The 23,532-nt window shown below is 31.0% G+C and overlaps 3 protein-coding genes and 1 long non-coding RNA gene across 4 annotated transcripts; all 4 read left to right on the forward strand.

The window, feature by feature from the left end:
* The first annotated feature begins 1,002 nt into the window (after positions 1–1,002).
* LOC123699767 lies at positions 1,003–2,759 on the forward strand. Its single transcript, XR_006752561.1, has 2 exons — positions 1,003–1,768; positions 2,125–2,759. It is a non-coding gene; the product is annotated as an uncharacterized LOC123699767 (long non-coding RNA).
* Positions 2,760–9,832: 7,073 nt separating this feature from the next.
* On the forward strand, positions 9,833–13,326 carry LOC123699888 (zinc carboxypeptidase-like). Its single transcript, XM_045646937.1, has 6 exons — positions 9,833–10,116; positions 10,324–10,735; positions 10,937–11,057; positions 11,135–11,355; positions 12,055–12,139; positions 13,045–13,326. Exons 1-6 carry the CDS (start codon positions 9,833–9,835, stop codon positions 13,305–13,307), a joined length of 1,386 nt encoding a protein of 461 aa, XP_045502893.1. The 3' UTR covers positions 13,308–13,326.
* A 559-nt stretch (positions 13,327–13,885) lies between these two features.
* On the forward strand, positions 13,886–16,844 carry LOC123699762 (zinc carboxypeptidase-like). Its single transcript, XM_045646780.1, has 6 exons — positions 13,886–14,172; positions 14,441–14,834; positions 15,064–15,184; positions 15,587–15,807; positions 15,939–16,023; positions 16,550–16,844. The coding sequence occupies exons 1-6, from the start codon at positions 13,886–13,888 to the stop codon at positions 16,810–16,812; spliced, it is 1,371 nt and encodes a 456-aa protein (XP_045502736.1). The 3' UTR covers positions 16,813–16,844.
* Positions 16,845–17,079: 235 nt separating this feature from the next.
* Positions 17,080–19,672, forward strand: LOC123699761 (zinc carboxypeptidase-like). The gene is made up of 6 exons (XM_045646779.1): positions 17,080–17,355; positions 17,521–17,932; positions 18,146–18,257; positions 18,593–18,813; positions 19,109–19,193; positions 19,382–19,672. Exons 1-6 carry the CDS (start codon positions 17,081–17,083, stop codon positions 19,648–19,650), a joined length of 1,374 nt encoding a protein of 457 aa, XP_045502735.1. The 5' UTR covers position 17,080; the 3' UTR covers positions 19,651–19,672.
* The last annotated feature ends 3,860 nt before the right edge of the window (positions 19,673–23,532 follow it).

Consider the following 23,532-nt stretch of genomic DNA (forward strand, 5'->3'; position numbering starts at 1 on the left):
AAATAGTGTATATTATAGTATAGTTTAGTGTTTAAATTTTGTGTACCTATATTTCGGGAGAAATAATACAACGAATAAAATACGTTTAAACTTCATAAAAGTTTCTATAATTAAATAATTAAAGAGGATATATTCCAATTAGAAATTCGTATTTCTATCAACAAAATACTTGGATTTAGAAGTGTATAATTATTTCTTGGTATCGTTATTACAATCCACTCTATACAATATTTTTAAAGAAATTGTAGAAGTAAGTAATTCAATGCCAACTTGACACACAAACAATATTCATAACTACCAAGTATAATACGATCCAATAATGGATGAATTCTAAAAGTGGCTACAAAAAATGAATCTCCTCCACTATTGTATCGAGTCACCAAGTCGAACGATCGAGATACGTCATTGTGACTCCAAAGAAAATTTAATACAGCATCTGTCCGTCGAAGAAGTGCTTCAGTTAAAGCGAAATATTGGAAATAATAATTGAATTTCATCTCTGACTTATTGTCCTCTTTGTCGCGAACTTTCTATCTTTTTCGATTGCATTTTATGTTTAGAACCAATACGGTAAGTATATTGTTACTTTGAAGAAAATGCTTTTGGGTGTAATGAATTTATAAAGTATTAATGACTTTCTCTTAAAACATTAACTAATGATTCAATTTCGTATGAAAAGAAAAAACAATTTGATGTGTAGCTCTCCAATCTAATTTTAAAGATTTTTTAAATGTTTTATTGAATAGGTAGTTAAACATTAAATCGTGTATATTGTAATTGTAATTAAATGTAATTTTTCATTCTTCGTAAAAATATTACGTTGACATTTTTAATAAAATTGTAGTTCTTCGCATTGAAAATCAACCGATTAGAATGATAAAAGCACAAAACCTTTTATTATTTTTACGACGTCACAAGCACTAAATTAAAGCTAGACTTCTAAAACAAGGCCGAAACAGGTGCACAATAGTGTAGTACACAATCTGCAGGGCTATTGCGTATCTCATTTGACATTTCATAGTGATGATAACTTTGCCCGGTGCTCAACGATTTCTTGTCAAACCATGTTTTTCGTATTGGCTAATATAAGTTATCAACTGAAATGACGTCATGAGCACCAAATCAACTTGAAAGCCACCGTAACACATTTGACAGGTGTTTTTGTATCGATAGTTTAAAAAGTGGTATTCCGTAAGCCAAGTGACCATCAAAAGGTTGATCACTATATTATTTTTATCTGCTGTGAAAGGAACTAGTATTGAGCAGTGTTTTGTAAATTCTCAGTGATCGACACTATAATCCGGATAAGTTAAATATTACAAATTTATAAACAAGATATAGGAAGAATAGCACGTATATGATTTAACGTCTTATTTCAAGTGTTTCTATACTATAAGTAACAAAAAATATATAGATAACATTGAGTTAATGTGTACTATGATAGATAATAATTTTTTAAGTATAAATACATAGCCATTTTATTGGTCAAAAAAGGTTTTTACTGAGCAATAGAAGTGTAGGTACCTAATCATATAATTTATAAAGTATGGCCTGTGCTTTTTTACTTGGATTTGCGGAAGTAGAGAGAAAGAGGAAAGCATTAAGAATTGAAAGGCGACGCTTACGTGATGCTAGTGATCCTGTGGTGATCCTTTACAGCTGCCTGAAAGAGAATTTATAGCGAATTTTCGTTTGACAAAGGCTGGTTTTCAACTGGTGGTGGAGATGTTGAAATAGGAAACATTTTCCTTCATTGAATGTATTAATAGTAAGTTTAAAAATATCCATGTCTTTTGTTTTTCCTTTTTTATGTGTAATTTATTATACTGATGACTTACAAATCAATAAAATTACTATTCAACATTAATAATTATCTGTATTAGGTTTAACAGACATTAATAACTCATTTATAAATACTTAGATATACCTACATAGAAAATAATACAATTATTAATGTATATCTTTTCAGTTATGTGATTCTAAATTAAACATAATGTTTTACAAATTAAACAGCACATGATTCCTATGTTTGGAACCATTTTCATTAAATACTAAATCTTCATTTAATTTCTGTGAGCATCATATGAAGTATGCATAGAGTATAAAATATTATACCTGTTTTAGGTGACTCAGGATATGTGCAACGGCCCTGGATGATGACACCAATATTAGGAGCAGGACCTGTGGACACCTGAAGAATACTATACCAACCTTCATTGCCGTGTCAGGAATACTGTTGAACGGTGTTTAGGGTTATTCAAAGCACGTTGGAGTTGTTAAACTTTGTTGGCCCATAGAGTACTTCATTATGATCCAGTTACTGCTGGTAAAATAGTGAATGCATGTGTTGTCCCGCACAATATTGCAAATATGCAGAATGCCAAAATACCCGAAATACAGGCATGTCTCAGGATTTAGGAGAGGATGCTATAGTTGAGGTTATACAAGATCTTACCGAACAACTAGTACAGAGACTATGGAATTCAAGAAGATGATATGTTAAATAAATATTTATTGTGCTTAAAAATGTATTAGTTTTAACTGAAAATTATTTATACTACTTGTATCTGTGATTAAACATATTTTCTTACTTAGATAATGTTATAGCTTCTAATTGAATATGACAATATTTCTTGTATAATTTATAAATTATCATACATTGTTAATGCTCTGATATTATAAGTGTGATGTAGTTGTGTCAATTAGGTAATAGTTAAAACAAGGTATTTAAGTAATTAAACTTTTGATATCTAAAAAAATATTTTTTATTTATTTTTAAAGAAATTTACACCATAAAGATTATGTAAATTCAATAATTGTTAATTTTAGTTAAATCTAGACAGTTATTTATGAAAAACTCAGAATAGTTATAAATAATTAATAATAATAAATTACATTAATGTAAACTATAAAAAATAACAAAAACTATTTAAAATCATTTTAATTTACTAATATATAATATATATGTATATCTTCCTGTATCTTGGTAAGTGATGCAGCTAATTTTTCTATAGCAGCTGTATGCCTTTCCTCAACAGCCAATTGCTTGCTTTCCAACTCATAGGCCCAACTAGGCACTCTCTCATCTTGGCTTACTGAAATAACAATAGCATAATAATTCACTTACATTTTCAAAATTAAATATTGTACTCAGTCGTTTCTTTAAGTAACTAGAGCAACTATTTTCGATTTCAATACATTAAAAAAAATTGTCACAATTAATTAGATAAACTTGTTAATCAACTAACTATCTATAGTTTATAGAAAGGTAAAACACATTATTACAATAACAAGTAGGTATATTTAAAAATAATGGATAATTTAGTGGGAATTAAATAATATTTAATTCTCCTCAAGTACTGTTTTCCGACAAATCTATCTAATTTAGAAGCTCTCATGAATAGTCATTTTCAAAAAGAGATTAGTTAAAGATATAAAGACAATATAATTGTGCTTGAAGTAAATAACTTACATTTTATTAGATGTACTTTAAAATTTATAGATTTTTGTTAAACATTTCATAAAACTATACAAAGCAATATAAAGGATGCAAATATTTAAATTAATGTTAATATTTTTCTAAAAACAAGGGTTATAAGACTTACCTCAGTTTTATTCATTTGTTACTGTTTCTAACTTTCAAATACACTTGTGTACACAAAACGACGACCAAAATTGTAATTGTAGACAGACCAAAATTCAAGTGTTATGAATTTAGCGCCATTTAAGAGTAAACATTTCAAATCCCAAGTGTTCCGGTTAATATAACACGTAAGATTTAAATATGCTCACTATTTATGGAATGTACGACCAAATGTATATATTTTTAATTTTGCTGCATAATGTCGATAAAAAATAGTGACGTTCGGTGTCATCGTTGATAAGCACCGTAATACACCGTAAGATGATGTCCACTTACTAAGATACGCAATACCAAATCTTTAAATTTTTAGTGGACATCAAAGTTCAGTGATCATCAAAACTATGTTGATCACTTAATGTGTCAAAATTAGACAATAGCCCTGCTGAGCGTTGTCGATAACATCGTTCCGAAAAAAGAACAAACCTATCGACAATACAGCACGCTGAGAATAAACAATATGGCGGACGTGCGTGATTTACGCGCCGCGCGGATATTGTTGAAATTCGCGTCGATAGCGCTTTTGTTTCGCCGTCTGCTTTCTTATCGCACGTTAGTGATGTAAATGTCGATAAAATTTCTAGCTAATTTATTGATGTTGTACAAGTGGATACCTTCTAGTATTATAGTTCGAGTGTGTTGCATGTAGAGAAGAAGAAATAGCAAAAAACATATTTTTCATTTTGAAAACATTTAACTTTTTAAATTTTTAATTAAACTATACTTAAATGAAAATATAATTCTTCTTTATACGTTGTGTACTTCTTTATATGTTGTAATTTAACTATAAATGAAAATAGAATTCTCCTTTATTTATGTGTCTTGTTTTCTTTACAGGAATATTTCTTATCCCCAAAGTTTCGAAATATTCTCCAAAATATTAAATTTCAAAGTTTATTACTCTTTCACGCGAAAAGTGTTGAGAGGATTTTTGCTGATACTGGGCAGTGAGGCAGCTTATGTATCATTTTGCTACATAGGCTTTAGAAATACTAATTGTTTTTGTTCGCGGGCTCGTCCGCGGATAACACAGTCTACAATATGTCAAATGATTTTAATATTAATTGTTCTATACCATAAAAATCACTAAATAGTTGCAATTGTATTATAACAATGCAAATTAACAACATGCTAACAAGAACTAACCATATTCAGAATTTAGGTAAACCGTTTTACACTTGGCTAACCCAGTATCGTAATTTGCACTTTACCGCGTTAAAGCTAAGCCAGTTTATCGATGTCGATGGTTACTGTACATCACTATTAAAAGACAAAATGCCTACACTCGCGGTACTGTGAAAAGGCAAAATATTAAACGCATTCCGCCACACTGTTGTAAAGGTGAATTTATCGGTTTTGCCTTTATAATCTGTGTTTAAAATCTCTTATATAATGTTTGTTAATGTAGTGTTTATATTTTGTATAATAGAATAAGGGCAAAGAATGAAAAATATTATATTTCTGATTGAAAATAAAATGGACGAGATGTCGATAGTTTTAATAGTTCTTAAGAAGCTCGCAGCAGCTGTAATTACCTGCTTAATTATCAAAAAGTGCATAAAAATTATGTACCTAGTTTTATTATTATTTCGTTTATTACTGAACTTTGTCGAAAGAAAATCTACTATATAAAAAAATGTTTCCGAACAGATACATAGAACCGATTTATTGTTAAGTAAGATGATACGATTATTTGAATTATTGATATTTATATATAAATTATTGATGCCTTACAATTACATATTTATCAAAAGTGATACAAAAATTTATAGTTACATTTTCTGCTAATGCACGAAGAATAAATTTCTCATTACTTTCCCTCTACTCTTACTGAGTTCATAATTATTATACAGATAATAAACCACAAACACAGTACAAAACGAAAAACAGCAATAATCTCTATTTTCCATACTCCCCATACAAAGGCTCGGATTTTTTCATATTTTACATGAATCACTTGCATGTAGCAAAAGCATTGTCTTTCAAATACGATTACAGCGGTTTCAACGTAGCCCGGAAAGAATAAAAATCGGTCAAGTGCGAGTCGGTACACTAAGGGTTCCGTATGGATAAGCTAAAGAGCAACTGAAAAAAATCCCACCCATCTAATGTAATACCGCGCCAACCGTTGCTTGACCTCGATTTTTTATTTGTTGTTATATCGGCAACAGATCTATAACTTTTTCAACAGTCTCTTTCACTGTTCATGAGATACAGGCCTGGTGACAGACGGGCGGACAAACAGCTAGAAAGATAGTTATAGGATCCCGTTTTTACCATTTGTGTACGGAACCCTAAACAGTATGGGGTTAGACATCTTCTTTTTGTGTGAACCGAGTGGATACATTTCTCTTTGTAATTTTTCGATTGTAAAACGATTCAGAGATTGGCGGACTATTGTACTTTTTAATTGAGTATTGTAATTGATTTTCGCTTTACTTTGGTTGGGAAATTTTCTTGGTGAGATGAGGAAATACCAAAATTAAATATTAGTCATGCCTATGTGTTTAATTATATTTTATAAAATTTGTAATATAATTGAATTCTATCTGTGACATACTAAGAGATAATTTTAACTAGAGATAGTTTAATAAATTATTATATTATATTTTGTTTGAATTATTTATTACTAGCTTACCACCCGCGGCTTCACCCACTTTGTCTAAAACCTAATACATAAATTATATTATACTAAAACCTTCTTCTTTAATCACTCTATACATATAAAAAAACCGCATCAAAATCCGTTGCGTAGTTTTAAAGATTTAAGCATACAGTGACATAGGGACAGAGAAAGCGACTTTGTTTTATAATAATTATGTAGTGATGAAGCCCGTAATAAAGTATGTGTATAAGTAGCATGAGGTTAGGTTTTTACCATTTTATGTAATCTTTACATTATTCTATTTCTACAAAAAGTATAGATTTAAAGTAATGCTATTTAAAAAATAATTTAAAGCAACAGTTTTCAAGATAAGGAACAACTAATTTCGCGATATCTACATGAATATGAAAATCTTATTTCTTAAGGATAGTTTCTCTTTTTCTCTAGGGAGCCCATGTCTACATAATACGACGAATTTCCAACAATTCTTCTTATTATTTCTTAAAACAGGATGTCTTTTGTTTTTTGAAGTGAAACTTCTTTAGGCGCGATGAGAGTTAAAATTTCAAGATCGCTTCATGGCAATACCGTCACGTAATGAAGTATAGTGACGATTTTGGTATCTTTGAATCTTGAAAGTAGTTTCACTTCTGACACGTGTGCTCGGCACACACGCTCTTTTTTCTTATCTTCAAGTCACTCCTTTCAGTACCTACAGATTGATCAATTCACGAAAAGCATCCAATTCAAAACGTCGTGAAGTTAACACAAAACCCAAATGTTCCAAAAAATATTCGCAAAAGCATTTCACAATGAATATTACGCGCATTAAGGCGCTTCAGACAAATCACGGTTGTAACAAGATATTTATACAAATTCCAAGCTAACAGCCTGAGGCCACGAAGCACCTATTTACGAACATAAATGATTCATTTTTTGCTCTCTTTAAATTTTCCGCTTTCTTAACCGAAGCGCGGGTAATGACGTTTAGCAGCAACAATGACGTCATAAAACGTAGTCGAGCCTTGTAATAGGTTTTGGGGTCTTCACACCTGAACGTACTACGGCATCTCAGATTTATCTCGATTCGATCACGATTTGATGTAACTACAACAAAACTATGTTAAATAACAAAATTTATACAATTTGTAGGTATATTGTAGTGATCAAACATGACCTTTATAAATTTTATTAATTTTAGCTGATAAATGGTTGAGGAAAAAATAATTTAAATTGACATAATTTCTGCTCTTAAGTTAAATCTATCAGTGGAGCCATTACAATTGAATGAGATATAGAATTATATAGTACATTTAGAATATTTACGATACCATCTTGTTCTGTGTTGCTTCTTATTTATTATATTTGTCCTTTTAATGTCGCCTGATATTTTCATATTTTAAAAGAAAACAATACCATGGTAACACAGTCTGTTACATTCCCGCCAAATAGGTATTTTAATTATAATCTCGAATATTAAAAACTCCTTTCGTTTTCTTTATGTTGGGGAAAATGCGCGAAATTAAAGGATCAAAGTGCGCCCCTCGTAAACCTTAATAGCATACTTATATTATATTTACTGTTAAAAGTCTATGATCCTTTTATTTTTGCTTTCAACTAACGCTATAATTAACGAATTATTTCTAGCTGATCAACTCAAATTATTTGCTCTCAAAAGACATGTATAAATTGATAATCCGTGTTGTCATAACTTAATCAAATCTAGATCACATGGCAAGCACCAGCTTTCAAATAAAAATCTGTTTATCCAGTCGAAAGTTCTGAGGTAACAAAAAAAAAGTAATAAAGTTGAATTCAGAGCGTCCTCCTTTGTTTGATGTCGGATAATAATAAGATTATTTGAACTGTGCGACTAGCATTTCCATACGGTCGAGGATAATATACCCAACAATTCATTCCATACCCGACAATAAACGAAATGTACCGACAGTTATAAAGCAAAGTATAAAAAGACACTAACAATACGCTATCTAAACCTTTGTACATTTTCAAACGACAGAACTTCAGAATGCAGAAGATTTTAATTAGCACAACCAAAGTTCTTTTTATCCAGAACCTAAAAATAGATGCCGAATTTAAATTGAAAATGACATAAATGATGTTAAATCTACACGGTATAAGTTTCACGATCACGATACAAAGACAATGGCGCTATTATATTGAGCTCACAATGTACTGATTAAGCGCTACCCTGGTGATCGTAAATTATTTCGATCTTAGGCCCGTTGGGACGCTTCAGACAAGACGCTTTTACAAGCTACAACCATGATATCTAATATTATTGTCTCGTTTTATTTTAACTTAGGCAAATTAACTCAACCTGCTATCACTACCTAATTAATTAATTGTTTTCATAATGTCCTTGTGACGCTATGCGCTATTAAATAAAGGTTTTCTTTCTTTCTAATTACTACTGTTAAATGGTAACCTTTGAAAAGTTACCTATTTGCCACCTTATCAAAAAGAGGATAAAATAAAGTTGAAAGCACAGAATACATAATAGTAGCTAAACGCTACAGAACGGACACTCTCCGCCTCCCGCCAAAATTAAACACTTACCTCACCCCGCACGATCAGACATAAAATGGTCCATATTTTTCTACAGGGACGATACGCAACGAAGATTGACAACATTAATCAAATTGACTTAAAGTAATTTTATTATTTTGGATTTGTGATTATCGCTTTTCGTAGAAAATGGTTAGATATTGTGCTGTTTACGGATGTATTTCATCAGAAAAACGCGAATTTTTTTTTACGCTAGTCAAAAATGTGCCAACCATAAAGCGTTAACACACACATTTGCAGTCTCTACAGTGTGACTGTCAAAACGATAATTTTGTATGGAGTGTCCGGGGTGTGGTTGAAAGATTGAAACTGTGATATTTGTATAGCATAAGCCATAAGTAAATGGTCAGTATTCATGGTATATCCTTCATATTGTCAAACTACTCTGCCAGAGATCTTTCTTCAGTTCAAAATTAACTCTTTCATTAAAATCTTTAGTTCGTCTGAAACGCCTTTACGATACGTACACAACAGGTATTGTACTAAAACGCATTGATGAAAATGATTTACTTTTGATAGCTCCATTATGAAGTCCATGATAATAAATTCGCTTAGAAATTGACGCGTAAATTCGTGAAAATTGATGAATAAATTTATGATTATGAGTAGAACGTGTTTTGAATAGAGAGCCATAAAATTTTGATAAAGACGATGTAATTATATTTATAGATTGTTCTTATTTTAAATATTTATGTTATTCAACTAATATAGTACTAATTAGTCTTTTAAAAATGCTATCTAAGGCAACGAAGGCAGACTCGAGTGCCATACGCCAACAATTACCTAGGAGGTATTAGTACTTAAAAAATGGCTTATAATGTTTGTAGACAATTACAAGTAAGCATTGCTTACATCAATTATATTATTATAAATGAGTAATTCAAGGAGACAAGTATCAAAATTAAATCTCTATATTATAAATTATCGTCACATATTTTACGATAAGATAGCCAAACCCAAATAACATTGGAACTTAGAGTAATACAAGGTGGCTAACAATGAAGACCTATTTAGTATTTTTATTAACAATAATACTTGGAACCTCAGCTATAAAACAAACATTTGAAGGTTATAAAGTTTACAAAATCATTCCTAGGACTCAAGATGAGGTGAATGTTGTAAAAGATTTACAAACAAAGGGAATCGGGCAACTATGGGACGATCAAGTAAATATTAATTATGAAGTGAGAATAATGGTACCACCACATAAAGATGATGAATTTAAAAACGAGTTGGTTCGTGGTTATATAGGCGCTGAAGAGTTGATCAGTGACATGCAAAGGTAAGATATAATTAAGGGTTCTAATTAAAAGTATTAAAGAAACTCAGAAGAATTTCAGTTGTTATTATAGCCATGGTTGTATTACAATTTCTTTATGATTTATTGTATCTTAAAATATCAAAAGTTGCACCTGAAATAGTAAAAAATCATAATATGGTTTGAAGAAGATGTTGTTTGTATTATTTTTAAACCTATGTCGTTTTACAGACTTATAGGTGATCAGTTACAACCAGTGAAAAGAAACTCGAGAAATAGTGAAGCATTTCTAGGCATGACGTGGGACAAATACCACACTCTAGACGAAATTTACAAATGGCTTGATGATCTAGCCGCTACTTATCCAAATATAGTCAAAACAGTAGTAATGGGCAGATCGTTTGAGAATCGAGAGATTAAAGGTATTATAATCAATTACAAGCCAGACAAAACAGATAAAGTAATTGGTATGTTAGAAGGTACACTGCATGCAAGAGAGTGGATATCACCGGCTACAGTTAGTTGGATTGTTAAAGAATTTTTAACTAGTAATGATCCAGCTGTAAGAAGTATAGCAGAAGATATAGAATGGCACGTGTTTCCTGTAGTAAATCCTGATGGATATGTTTATACGTTTACTGATGTAAGTATTAGATAAGATTGTATTATAAATTACATTAATTGGCGTCTAGATCACAATAATAAGCTTAAAATATGATAAAATTGTAACGTTTGCTTCTCTAAAATTTCCCGTTATATTAGATAATAATTATGTTTTTAAGATAATATACTTTTAATTTAGCTCCGTCTCTGTAACGAAAATGTATGTATAATATATTTTCAGAACAGAATGTGGAGGAAAAATCGTGGAACAAGAAACTTTACATCCTGTGCTGCATCTGGCTTACTTGATGATGCAAGCAATGGCGTTGATTTGAACAGAAATTTTGATTTCGTTTGGATGTGTAAGATTATTTATATTGGATAATGTTCGCAGATACATTTAATATGGTGGTCACATTGCTTATTCGTTTTCTTTCAGCAATGGGAGCATCGTCTAATCCCTGTTTAAATACTTTCGCGGGATTAGCTCCAGCATCAGAACCTGAAACAGTGGCTATTGTGAATTATGTCAAGAATATAAATAGTCAAGGAAAATTTATATATTATTATTCCTTCCATTCTTACACTCAACTGATAGTTGTACCGTACAGCAATGTAACTGGCATGGACGTTCTGAAGGCAGATAATTATGGTGATATGGTAATTTTACTTTTATTTATTTATGAGGTCACTCTTCCAAGGATACTGTTGTTTGTATTCTTTCATCGATCGTCGAGGCGCACGGATTCTAGGCATCGCCATACGGTGAAATTCCATGTACCCGGACTAAGCGGTTCGGTTCCACATTCTTTATCCGAACCGCGAGGGACTGGAACATGCTTCCTAAATCTGTGTTCCCCGACGAGTACAATACGGGGGTCTTAAAGCGTAGAGTGAACAGGTACCTTCTAGGGAAGTGTGTTCCGTCTTGATGTTAAGTGAAACATCAGGCGATATTGTGGTCAAGCGCTTCCCTATTCCCAATAAAAAAAAAATCGAGTACTATGTGCAGAGTTCGATACCTTCGATGGTGTCCCGCATTTGGTCCTCATAAGAGTCTCCAAAAAAAGATTTCAAAGAGGCTTCTCGTTCAAAAAATTAAGGAAAAAATTAAAGTTATTTTGCAGTAAATTATCTCCACAAACATTATTATTGTATTCCACCATCATTCACACAACCACAATGTTCAAAGGAATGCCTCATGTACGTAATTAAATTCTATTCTCTAGAAAATGTCTTACAATTCACTGTGAAGCTCCATTTATATTATGACCTACTTAGATTAGATTCTATTCTCAGTTAATATTCTGAAACGAACATGTTCAAGGCAATACTGGTAATCGAGAAATTGCATTTCAGTTTGAAATAGCAGCCAGAGGTGCGGCCAAGTTGAGACAGCGTTTCGGCACTATTTATAGATATGGAACCGCGCATGATACTCTTTGTATGTATGAATTGATTTAATTTATCTAACCTAATATGGAGAGAGATGAGTTTTGTTTGTTTGTAAAGGATTAACTGATTGACTGATTTGAAGATTCTTTCTAAAGTAGAAATCTACATGAGCGACATGATCTTTTTTCATCCCGGGTTGTATTAAAAGTATTCCGGTTGCAGTTTCCTTTCGTTTATACCATTTATGAAAAAGAGATTAGTAGGTACTTACTTATGCCCCAGAAAGTCAGAAACATAAGCATTTTTTTTTAATTTCACGATTATACCTACAGTACCTATATGCGTATCTAAAATCATTGAGTGTGTAGCTGCCACAAATATAGCTGAATAATCAGAAATAATTGTCAGCAATTTATTCAAACGTTGTCCTATATTATAGTAGCTTACTGTGTTCAGAATTCAAAACGCTCACTAGTTTCACATCAAATTATACGGGCACGTAATACTATAGTAATGTTTATTAATAGAACATTAATTTTAAGTAGGCAGGTTAGAGCGCGAATGAATCGTACAGTTTCAATGCTCCAATGCTATATTTAGACAACATTTAAGCTGATACAATATATGTAACATAAAGGATAAGAATTTTCATATTATAATCATGTATATAATTTGAATTATTTTATCAGTTCATCATTGATGATTATGAAATTTTAGTCTAATCGGCGGTCATCATTAATTTTTCATATGACTTGTTTTAAAAATATTATTTTGGAATCAATTATAGGGCAATTATTGTGAAAAATTAATGATTTCAGTTTAACACATAACATACAACATACATAGTACCATCTCATCTAAAATTCCAAAAAAATATTGTAATCTGATAATATTGAACTCCGAGCACAAATGTGTCAGCTAGTTCCTTTTCTTATAATATTTCCTTTCTTACAGACGTAATGAGCGGGACCAGCTTTGACTGGGTGAAACAGGAGACCAATATACCTGTTAGCTATCTTATTGAGTTAAGGGATTTAGGAGAATACGGCTTCCTGTTACCACCTGAACAAATCATACCTAACAATTTGGAAATTATGGATGCCCTAGTGGAAATGGATAGGGTGACGCGCCAGATGGGTTATTATTCTGGGACAGTCCCAGTCATTTGCACGTTGAGTGTGGTCACTTTGTGCGCTCTTGTGTCGCTTCTGATGTGATTAAATGAGATGAATTCAATACGTGTTTTATTACACCTGTGTTCTTCCCACTGTTTAAATTTTACGTATTTTTATTTGATGGGTAAACTTCATAAAATAATGAAGTAACTGAAAATTAACGTAGATACAAGAAAATATTGAAATAAGAACCGTATTCGGTATTTCGATTCTGTATAGGATCGTGCCGTGTGTGAAAAGTGTCCTGTCCTGAAATATTTCGATTCTTCTAAATGTTAAAGGTTAACAATCTTGTGATATATTCGTGTAGATAATAATAAAAAATAAAAATTATGTATTGACAAAAGATTTTACATTTATAATTTGTCTTTTGCGCTGTTAATTTAGTAACAGAATAGTCTTTGGTGAAATATTCATATCATTTATTTTTATTGATATTATTAGTACACGAGTACTTTGATATCAAGTATGACACGTGTTGCTTCCGATATAACATCAAACGATAATGTGATTTGACACCTAAATCACTCATTAATGCAAGACTGATAATAGTTATCGCTTAATTTCATAGATTAGCAATTGAAATTTCAAGCAGCAGTAGTTTGTTGTAGGCTTACAAAATGATAGCCAAAATTGGAATAATATTTATAATTACAATATTAACTATTAATGCAGAATATGTTAATTACAAAAACTATAAAGTTTACAAAGTAACACCAACAACAGATGATGAAGTGAAAATCCTGAGTGAGTTAAAAGATCAAAATGGATACATGTTTTGGTTAGAGTATGTTAAAAAAGGCCATGAAGCAAAAATCATGGTAGAACCAAAAAAGCAAAATACCTTTGAAAGATATTTAGCAGATAGAAAAATTAAGAGTGAATTGATCATTGAGGATGTTGAACGGTAAGTCGACTTTAGGCATATAATAATTATATAACCTAAAACAGAACAATAAGAAGCTTATCTAATATGAATATGCGTAGATACAAAGATAGAAGTAGTAATTAGATAGCACAATGTTAATTAAATTAAATGTAGTTAAAGCACAAACAAACCTAATTAAGAAAATAAAACTATCATAAAAAGAGGATCGATAACATTAGATCTTAGAATTCGGTTACTGTATTACAGTGCTGATGACATTACATAAAGTTTCAATTTATAATTTCAGTGTTATCAATAACCAGCGTAGACGTCCAGCTGCTCGATCATCAGAACCCTACAAATGGGATTACTATCAAACCTGGGAAGAAATTGAAGCATGGATGGAACAAATCGTAGAAGAATACCCAGATGTAGCATCAATAGTTACAGCTGGCCTGAGTGTTGAAGGACGCCTGATTAGAGGAATTAAAATCGATTACAAGAAACGCGAAAGACCAGTCATGGGTATGATTGAATCTGCACTCCATGCTAGAGAATGGATTACACCAGCAACAGCGACCTGGATTATAAATGAGTTTCTAACAAGCAATGATCCTGATGTTAGAACTTTGGCTGAAAACGTTGAATGGCACATCTTTCCAGTAACCAATCCAGATGGTTATGTGTATTCTTTCACAGATGTAAGCGATATTAGTTATCAGCACACGAAAAGAAAATAAAGGCCATCATAGTTTTTTATTATAAGTTGAAAACTCATACGTACTTATGTTTTTGTGTCTACCTTTATTCTTGTTGCGAAAGTGATCAATGTTGAAATGCTCAAGTGGCCTTTATTTTCTTCTCATTTGTTTAAATATTGAGATAATTCTAAGCCTATAAGTTAATGTATCATTGTTTAATGTTTTGTAGAATAGAATGTGGAGAAAGAACCGTAACAAATCGAGTTTCACGAACTGTAGCCAATGGAATCTTAATGACGATATCAGCAATGGAGTTGACTTAAACAGGAATTTTGGATATTTATGGATGGGTATGATAGTTATATTTAACCTCTTTAAACCGACAAAATGTTGATAAATTGTAGATCTTGTTTTAATTGATTATTTAACATTTATCAGTTACTATAAAACAATAAAGTTTTTAAGTTTAAAAAAAAGTGTTATAACGTTGATATACGAATAACACAAATGAAGATAATATCATAGGTAGGATATTATCGTATTATTAAGAAAATGTGTTGAGTTCAAGTATTGAGTTACAATGAGAAAATTTAAACATGAAGTAAGGAAAATATACCCAAAATTATTGTGTTATCTATGAAACTTCTATCGTTAAATGTCTATAAATTTAAGCAAGCCATACAATTTCGGTTTTTAAGTTAATTAAGTACATAAAATTTTACATTAACGATATTTATGTATTTTCCTTTTAGTAATAGGAGCTTCGCAAAACCCGTGCGCTGAAACTTACGCGGGAAAATATGCCTTTTCTGAACCTGAAGCTATGGCAATTGCCAATTACGTCACAGGACTACAAAGGAGAGGAAATTTGGTGTATTATTTCGCTTTTCACTCGTATTCCCAGATGATTCTAGTACCATACAGTCATGTAGGAGGAGCTGATGTTGTAAACGTACCTCATTATGGAGATATGGTAAGTTTTAATGGTGACAATTTAATAATAGTTATATTTACTTTTTGATCAGCTTGTGTACTGTTGGTTGAAGATTTTAGTGAAAATATTATAGTTGTGACGAAAATAATTAAACAAATGAATGTTTACAGTTTGAAATAGCTGTAAAAGGGGCAGAGAAGTTGACGCAGCGTCACAACACGTCGTATGCTGTTGGGACTTCTTTAGATATTTTATGTAAGTTATTCTTTTTTTTCATTTGCGTTTTAAATATTTGAGAACACTGAATTTCACCTTATATGATATTGTTGATAGAATGCAATGTAGGTTGTAATCTTATTGTTGAAAAAAAAAACATAGTGTTTCAAATAATAATATCGAAAAATTAAAATTGTCACACACGATTCAATAGTGACGACTTTTCATTAAAATTGACTATTTATTTGCATCCAATTATAGCATAACTAGGTTTCCGCCCGTGGCTTCGCCCGCGCAGTCAAAGACCCGCATAGTTCCCATTCCCATGGGATTTCCGGGATTGCGTCATTTTCCCGGGATAAAAAGTAGCATTCCATTCAGCAAAGTCCATTCTCGGGTATCAAAATATCTCCAGACCAAATTTCATGAAAATTGGTTCAGTGGTTTAGGCGTGATTGAGTAACAGACAGACAGAGTTACTTACGCACACACGCATTTATAATATTAGCACAGATATTAGTATGGATATGAACAAAATAAATATTATAAATTTCCTCCTTTTTAGATCCAGTAACTGGATCAGCATTTGACTGGGTAAAGGGAGGTGCACATGTGCCCATCGTGCTTTTATATGAACTGCGCGATGTCGGAGAATACGGTTTCCTTCTACCACCAGAACAAATTATACCAAACAACGAAGAAGTAATGGACTCATTAGTTGAAATTGAGAAAGTAACAAGAGCACTAGGCTACTATGGCCATAGTTCTGCCAATGTGATAAAAATTAGCAGTGTTCTAGTAGCTATAGCTTTAATGTTCAATTTGTAAGATCATGTTCATAATAAACTACTTACAAATTCTGTGTTTATGTTTGAGTGTTTAATCCCAAACCCGATTAATGATAATCTTATCTCTTATCGTTGTAGCACACGTTTATAGGTTTATTTAGATAAAACTAAATAACTGTAAGTAATATATTTAAACACCGTTCAATTTACTATTAAGATAATATATTGTTCATTTCTGTGATGCAAGTGTTTCAAATTTTAGGCGAACTAAAATTAAAATTTATACCAAAAAATTATAATTTGTAAATATGAAGTTTATTTATTTTATTTTGAATGCTATTGTTTTATGTAATGCTTATAAAAGCTATGAAAATTATAAAGTGTATAAAGTGATTCCTAGTTCAGAAATGCATTTGCAAATGCTGTCTAATTTACGAAAAGATGGTTATGATTTTTGGACTGATGTACCGAAAATAGGAGAAAATGTTAGAATAATGGTATCACCATTGCAAGATGAAGAATTCATAAAATATGTAAAAAGTGTTGGTTTAAATCCTGAATTAGCTATACCTAATGTACAGACGTAAGTATACACTTCAATAGCACAAATTACATTAGCAAAATAGTGTTCAGTGTTCTCATTTTCCTTAATATTTTTGAGAAATGTTTCCCCATAAAGTGTTTTAAATGCGTAATAATGAAGATATAGCAAGGATATAAATAAAACATCACCAATATTGTTTTTTAGATTAATAAATGATCAATTAAAACCAAGCAACAGCACAAAACGTAGTAGTCTCGGATCCTACTCGTGGACAAAATATCACAATCTAGCAGAGATCCACGCGTGGCTTGATGAACTGGTGAATTTGTATCCTGGTATAGTATCAACAATTACAATAGGAAATTCGAACGAAGGTAGACCTATAAAGGGTGTTATTATTGACTTCAAAGAAGGTACAAGAGGTAACAAGCCTCTAATAGGAATGCTAGAAGGAGGCATACATTCAAGGGAATGGATTTCACCAGCTACTGTGACGTGGATTATAAAGGAATTTTTAACTAGTGATAATTCTGATGTGAGATTAATGGCTGAGGCTTTTGTGTGGCATGTTTTCCCAGTCATCAATCCAGATGGATATGAATATTCGTTTGTTGAGGTAGGTTATATTCAGGTATTTAATTTAAATTGAAGTTTAAAGTGATTTTAATTAAATAAGTTATGTTTTCTAGATAAAATTAATACGTTAAATGAATTGAAGTGATATATATTATATATATGAAAATAGTATGTTTAACGGAGTTAAAATGTGATTTATTTTCACAAGATAATAATAAGTTTATAAAGTTGAAAAAATTATTATTTCTTACAGAATCGTATGTGGAGAAAGAACAGAAACTACCTTCATTCGACGAATTGTAGTTCGGACGATGATTTAAGCCACGGCATTGATCTTAACAGGAACTTTGATTATGTCTGGATGAGTTAGTAACTCCTTACTTTTTCTATCTAGTTCATAAAGATTTAATTCAATGATTTGAACCTTAGAAACAATGAATGAAACTTGTTAACTCAGTGTAGTGCTAGTTTATATTTTGGGACTACGACTAGGTACCACCGTACCAATTTTAAATAGTTCATATGAAATAGATTTTTAATGTCATAATACTATTGCTTATCCTAACATTAATAAATATATTGATTATGCATTAGTAAAATACTGTATTATCTGTGGCATTAAGTAGTATGACAAACATGTCGATTAGAAAGTAGATGCATCAGGATTGATGCTACTTGTTATTTCCTATATCTCTTATAGCAATGGGAGCATCATCAAACCCTTGCGACCAGACCTTTGCAGGACCTTCTCCAGCGTCTGAGCCAGAGACGCAAGCGATATCGAATTATGTACTAAAATTAAAGGAATCTGGCAATATGGTCTATTATATTGCTTTCCATTCCTATTCTCAGATGATTCTCATTCCCTATAGTCATGTTGGTGGTACCGATGTTCTGCAGGTGGAAAATTATGGGGATCTGGTGAGTAATTTTTTTACGTTGATAGTTTTTTTATAAATTGTGATTTGAACTCTCAATAAAATTGAAATTACACTGAAAAAAAAAACAAACAATATTATTATTATTTTTGACAAAATTGCCACTCATGTTCATGTTCAAGACCAAGTATTAAGGAATGGTTGAATTAATTAATTGATATGTATGTATAAGGTTTTTATTTATATTTCAATGCAAACTTTGAATCCATTTTCTATTTCATTATAATCATCATTGTCATCAGAATGAACTTAGATCGATCTTTATTTTCATCCAACAGTATGAAATAGCTACTCGTGGAATTCAAAAACTGACACAAAAATATGGAACTCCGTATGTCACGGGTACATCGCGGGATATTCTTTGTAAGTTTTAATTTTGCTTAATTTTTGTATATTGTATTTGTATATATGTATTTGAATAATAGCTGATTTGTAAAATAGGTACTTATATTATGTATTTAATTAGCAGACTACCGAATTGGCATATTCAGTAATCATTTTTGTCTCGTCATCATTTTCATATTTATGTTAATCAAATTTAAACTTTATAGATGAAGTAACAGGGTCAAGTTTCGATTGGGTAAAGGGTGTAGCAAATATCCCTATAGTTTACCTGTTTGAGCTTCGCGACGTCGGAGAGTACGGGTTTCTCTTACCGACAGATCAAATAATACCAAATAATGAAGAAGTTATGGCCTGTCTGATTGAAATGGACAAAACTACAAGGAATTTGGGTTATTATTATTCGAGTTCAGGAACTATATTAGCGTCCTTAATAGCGATTATGTTTAATGTTGTTCTATTGGTTGTTGTGCAATAAAATTGATGATATTTTTGTTTTATTTCCTTTTTTTTCTAGACTTAAGTTAATGGTGTGATTTTATAATGAGTAAGAAAGTATATCAAAACAGTATATATGTCGCAGTCATCTGGTTGAATCTTCTATTTGATTGAATGACTATTGTTCATTAAATTACGACATTCAATTTAATGACTAAAGGATATCTCGTCAAGTTGAATATAACGTTCAACGTCTTGACAGAACGGCAATTACCTAGAACATAGTTATTGTTTTGGATAAGGGGATGGTTAGTGGGTTAGTTTAGGTGGGTGTTTTTTTTAATTATTAGTGACTAAGTAGTAACACAAACCAATAAATATTTTCTATTAATCTTTTTTTACCTTAAGCATAGCATAGCTTAATTGCACCACACCATCTAAATAAGATCGTAGATTCTTCGCATTCTCATGAAATGTCTTCGAATAATAATAAGAAATCACTTCAGACAAGGTATTTCGAGAAAAGGATGTTTAGATAATTAACTCTGGATATTTATGATGTTGGTAGACCTGATCACTCCCGTGGGTATTGGTTTGAAGATGTTTTAGTTATCTTGGCCTCGAATTAGGACAAATTCATATTGGGAACAAATTGGAGAACTAATAGGTATTCAAGTGTCAAAACGTATATTAGTAGGTATTCTTTGGCTCATTGGGACAAATTCATATTGGGAACATTCATATAAATGCCATATTAAGATTGTCTGTTAAATTTTCACGTAAACTTCAACCACCTTTAACGCTGACTTTGATAATTTTTTTAATTGAGAATGGAAACAGTTGAAGACACAGGAACAAATACAGACTCTTCTAAATATCAGGCCCGAAACAGTTGAAGTAGATTTTTTTATTATAATAGGTTTCTTCATTATTTGAAAAGCTTTTTTCAGTGGTAGAACTGCGGGGTACATCTTGTAATTTATATGGTTGTGAAGTAGTAAAATAGAAAGGAAGACCTTCTATTTTACTACCTACCTATCTACCTATCTTCAGGTAGGTTGTGTGTGTGTTTTTGATGTAAAACTAACATCTCTACCTAAAGCATTTAATAAATAAACTGTGTATATATATGGTTGGTATATATGGTTGTATTTATTTATCAAACAATGTTATCTAGAAGTAAAATTAATTTATCTTTTATTATTCATTACAATAATAATTTATTGTAAGATTATAACTGAAATGTAACATAATAATATCCCATTATGTTAAATTTAAGACGTGGATCTTAATTATTGTAACATAATGGGATATTATTTTCCTTGCCTTATATTTTTAACATAATATTATAATATTCCTAATAATATAATATTTAAGTTCATATTTACTCAACACACGAGTGGGTTAACATAATATAAAAATAAACCATTACGTCTCACCGGATGATATGAGCAGTAATAAATTACGGAACCCCTGACACTGTGACGCTTGACTGAAATCAGATGTCATGCGGCCACAAATCATAGTCCACACCTTAGATTACAAAATAAAGTACAGATGGAGCATGACAACCGCCCGTCGCCCTTGTCAAAGAAAATACGAAATCAAAAACAAATACGTCGCTGCACCAGTGCTATAGCAGAGGCTATAGCGCATAAAGTGTCATGCAATACGTCAAAAAGGGTTTGCAATTTTAGTAAAAAAATGCCGTCTTGTGATAATAAAACGCTGTAAAATTTGTTCCCGAAAACAAAAAAAAAGATAAAACATCGTTTCACAGGTTTTCTGTAGATTATTTGGCTGATTTATTTCTTTAATACGAATAATAATTTTACAGATATGAAGGAATACAAAACTTCAACGTATGTTGCCAGTATTTTGAAAATGAATTTGCCATTTTTATTGGTAAAACGGTAAAATGGTTAAAAGATCTTCAGGGTAATGCTGTTGGATTTTTCGATCGTGAATGTGATTATTTGTATAGTGCACTAAAGGTTCATGATAATTATTAGATTATTTAAATAAGCATAATACATTATTTTGTTACTTTTATAAAGCTTAAACACGTCATAGTCGTTTTCGCTAGCGATTTAATTTATGTGAACTCCATGATGGATATGATGAAAATAAAATGTCCCGTATTCTCGACTAAAAACTACCGCTATTCGTATTCATATATTATGAAAAATAAAAAATAATATAATTATTATAGTTAATAAGTTAATATTGAAACTTTTTTTATGTAATTTATTTAATAAAAAATTGAATACAATTATTTTGTCCATATATAACTTTAGTAGGCAGGTACTTTATGTAATAAAAGAATTTAAATAAAAATTAAAACTTGACTTCTCATTTATGTAATATATAGCCTACGTCACTACCGCCACTAACATAATAATTCAGATCATTGCAATGAAACCTCACAACTCAAAATCGGTCCAACGGTTTATACTGCAGGGCGTGTCAAAGAAATATTATACATACATCCATAAACTCGAAAAACATAACCCTCTTTTTTCCGTAGTCGGGGAAAAATTTGGGAAATTTTTCAATATCTGGCAACATTACACGCACACAGAAGCACCGTGTACGTACAGTGCAGCGGCGAAATGACAGCACACATAGCTTTATTGAAAATGACGATAAATTATTCGGTTTAGTTCGGCAACGCTCCATCTGTCTTTTATTTTGTAATCTAAGGTCCACACCTATTTAACTTGTTTGGAACAGTAATGGTATGGAGTCGCGTTTATTTTTATTTTTGTTAGTTTGGCGTATGTGTGTGGATGTAGATGTTTATTGTGTGTGCAGGAAAAGTGTATTTGTAATAGGAAAGAAACGCTATGTTTTTAATGAATATTGATTAAATTATTATTATCCTTTTATTTAGATTTACACAGACGTAGATACATCAAAAGCGAATTGTTAATTACAACACAAAGTATTAATTTATTAAATATCATCTACATAGATAATTCTACTGAGAAAAGAACGTAATTAAATATAACAGTAGCATTACGTATAAAATTCCCAATACAGCTAATATTCAAAGATAAATAGTATCTTAATTTATCTAAATCTTAGATATTACAGAGAATAAAATACAATGATTACCCACATATAATAATAACGATTTGATTAACAAAAGTAAATATAAGGATTAAAGATTAACTTAAATAATAGTTAATTAAATTACAATATTGTATAACGGTATCTATAAAGACAGAAATATATTTAGCATATTCTGATGAAAATGGCCTGATAATTTTGTTAAGCTGTCCATTTAGATACAGCTTGAAGATAAACTTTGTAACAATATTAGCTAGATGTTCGATAAATTTAAGTGCTTATTATAGGAAGCAATTTTTAAATAATAATAAAATGTTCTCCAATATTCTATCTATGTTCCTCATAAAATATTATGTGCACCTATTATAATTTCTAAATACACATTACATTTATACTTACTGAAGAAGTAAAAATTCCATGATATACAGGACAAATTTTTAAATATGTAGATCATAACATAATAATATAATATACTATCTATCAAAATTCATTCAAAGTCGTAACATGACAATTTACTTCCCCATTTATAATGGTAGTACGGATATTTCGTACAAAATTTTAAATAGACATGGCCGCAAGCCAAGTCTTAATTGGCAGCGCTTTTAATGAGAATCGTCTCCATGGTTTTCTTTAGCCAAAACGTTTTCAATTTATATGATAATATTTCGTAATGATCCTTTTTATTGTTTTCCCTTTTATCCTTGCGTAAAATTAAATTACGGGAAGGATTTAATGGATATATTCATTTTAATAGATTAATGATTGTAGGGCCGGGATGTATACGATAATACCGAAATAAGTCACTAGAAATCGAACTCAGAACAAAACAATCATCATGAAAATGTGTTAT

This window comes from Colias croceus, chromosome 18, assembly GCF_905220415.1.
Source record: "Colias croceus chromosome 18, ilColCroc2.1".
NCBI classification, from domain to species: domain Eukaryota; kingdom Metazoa; phylum Arthropoda; class Insecta; order Lepidoptera; family Pieridae; genus Colias; species Colias croceus.

What these genes read in the sequence shown, in the direction of transcription:
- LOC123699888 (XM_045646937.1), top strand. Translation starts at nt 9,833, where the DNA reads ATGAAGACCTATTTAGTATTTTTATTAACAATAATACTTGGAACCTCA. An exon ending in ATGTTTATACGTTTACTGAT is followed by an intron (nt 10,736 to 10,936) that starts GTAAGTATTAGA and finishes ATATATTTTCAG; the next exon opens with AACAGAATGTGGAGGAAAAA. An exon ending in CAGATAATTATGGTGATATG is followed by an intron (nt 11,356 to 12,054) that starts GTAATTTTACTT and finishes ATTGCATTTCAG; the next exon opens with TTTGAAATAGCAGCCAGAGG.
- LOC123699762 (XM_045646780.1), top strand. Translation starts at nt 13,886, where the DNA reads ATGATAGCCAAAATTGGAATAATATTTATAATTACAATATTAACTATT. An exon ending in ATGTGTATTCTTTCACAGAT is followed by an intron (nt 14,835 to 15,063) that starts GTAAGCGATATT and finishes AATGTTTTGTAG; the next exon opens with AATAGAATGTGGAGAAAGAA. An exon ending in TTTTGGATATTTATGGATGG is followed by an intron (nt 15,185 to 15,586) that starts GTATGATAGTTA and finishes TTTTCCTTTTAG; the next exon opens with TAATAGGAGCTTCGCAAAAC.
- LOC123699761 (XM_045646779.1), top strand. Translation starts at nt 17,081, where the DNA reads ATGAAGTTTATTTATTTTATTTTGAATGCTATTGTTTTATGTAATGCT. An exon ending in ATGAATATTCGTTTGTTGAG is followed by an intron (nt 17,933 to 18,145) that starts GTAGGTTATATT and finishes TATTTCTTACAG; the next exon opens with AATCGTATGTGGAGAAAGAA. An exon ending in CTTTGATTATGTCTGGATGA is followed by an intron (nt 18,258 to 18,592) that starts GTTAGTAACTCC and finishes TATCTCTTATAG; the next exon opens with CAATGGGAGCATCATCAAAC.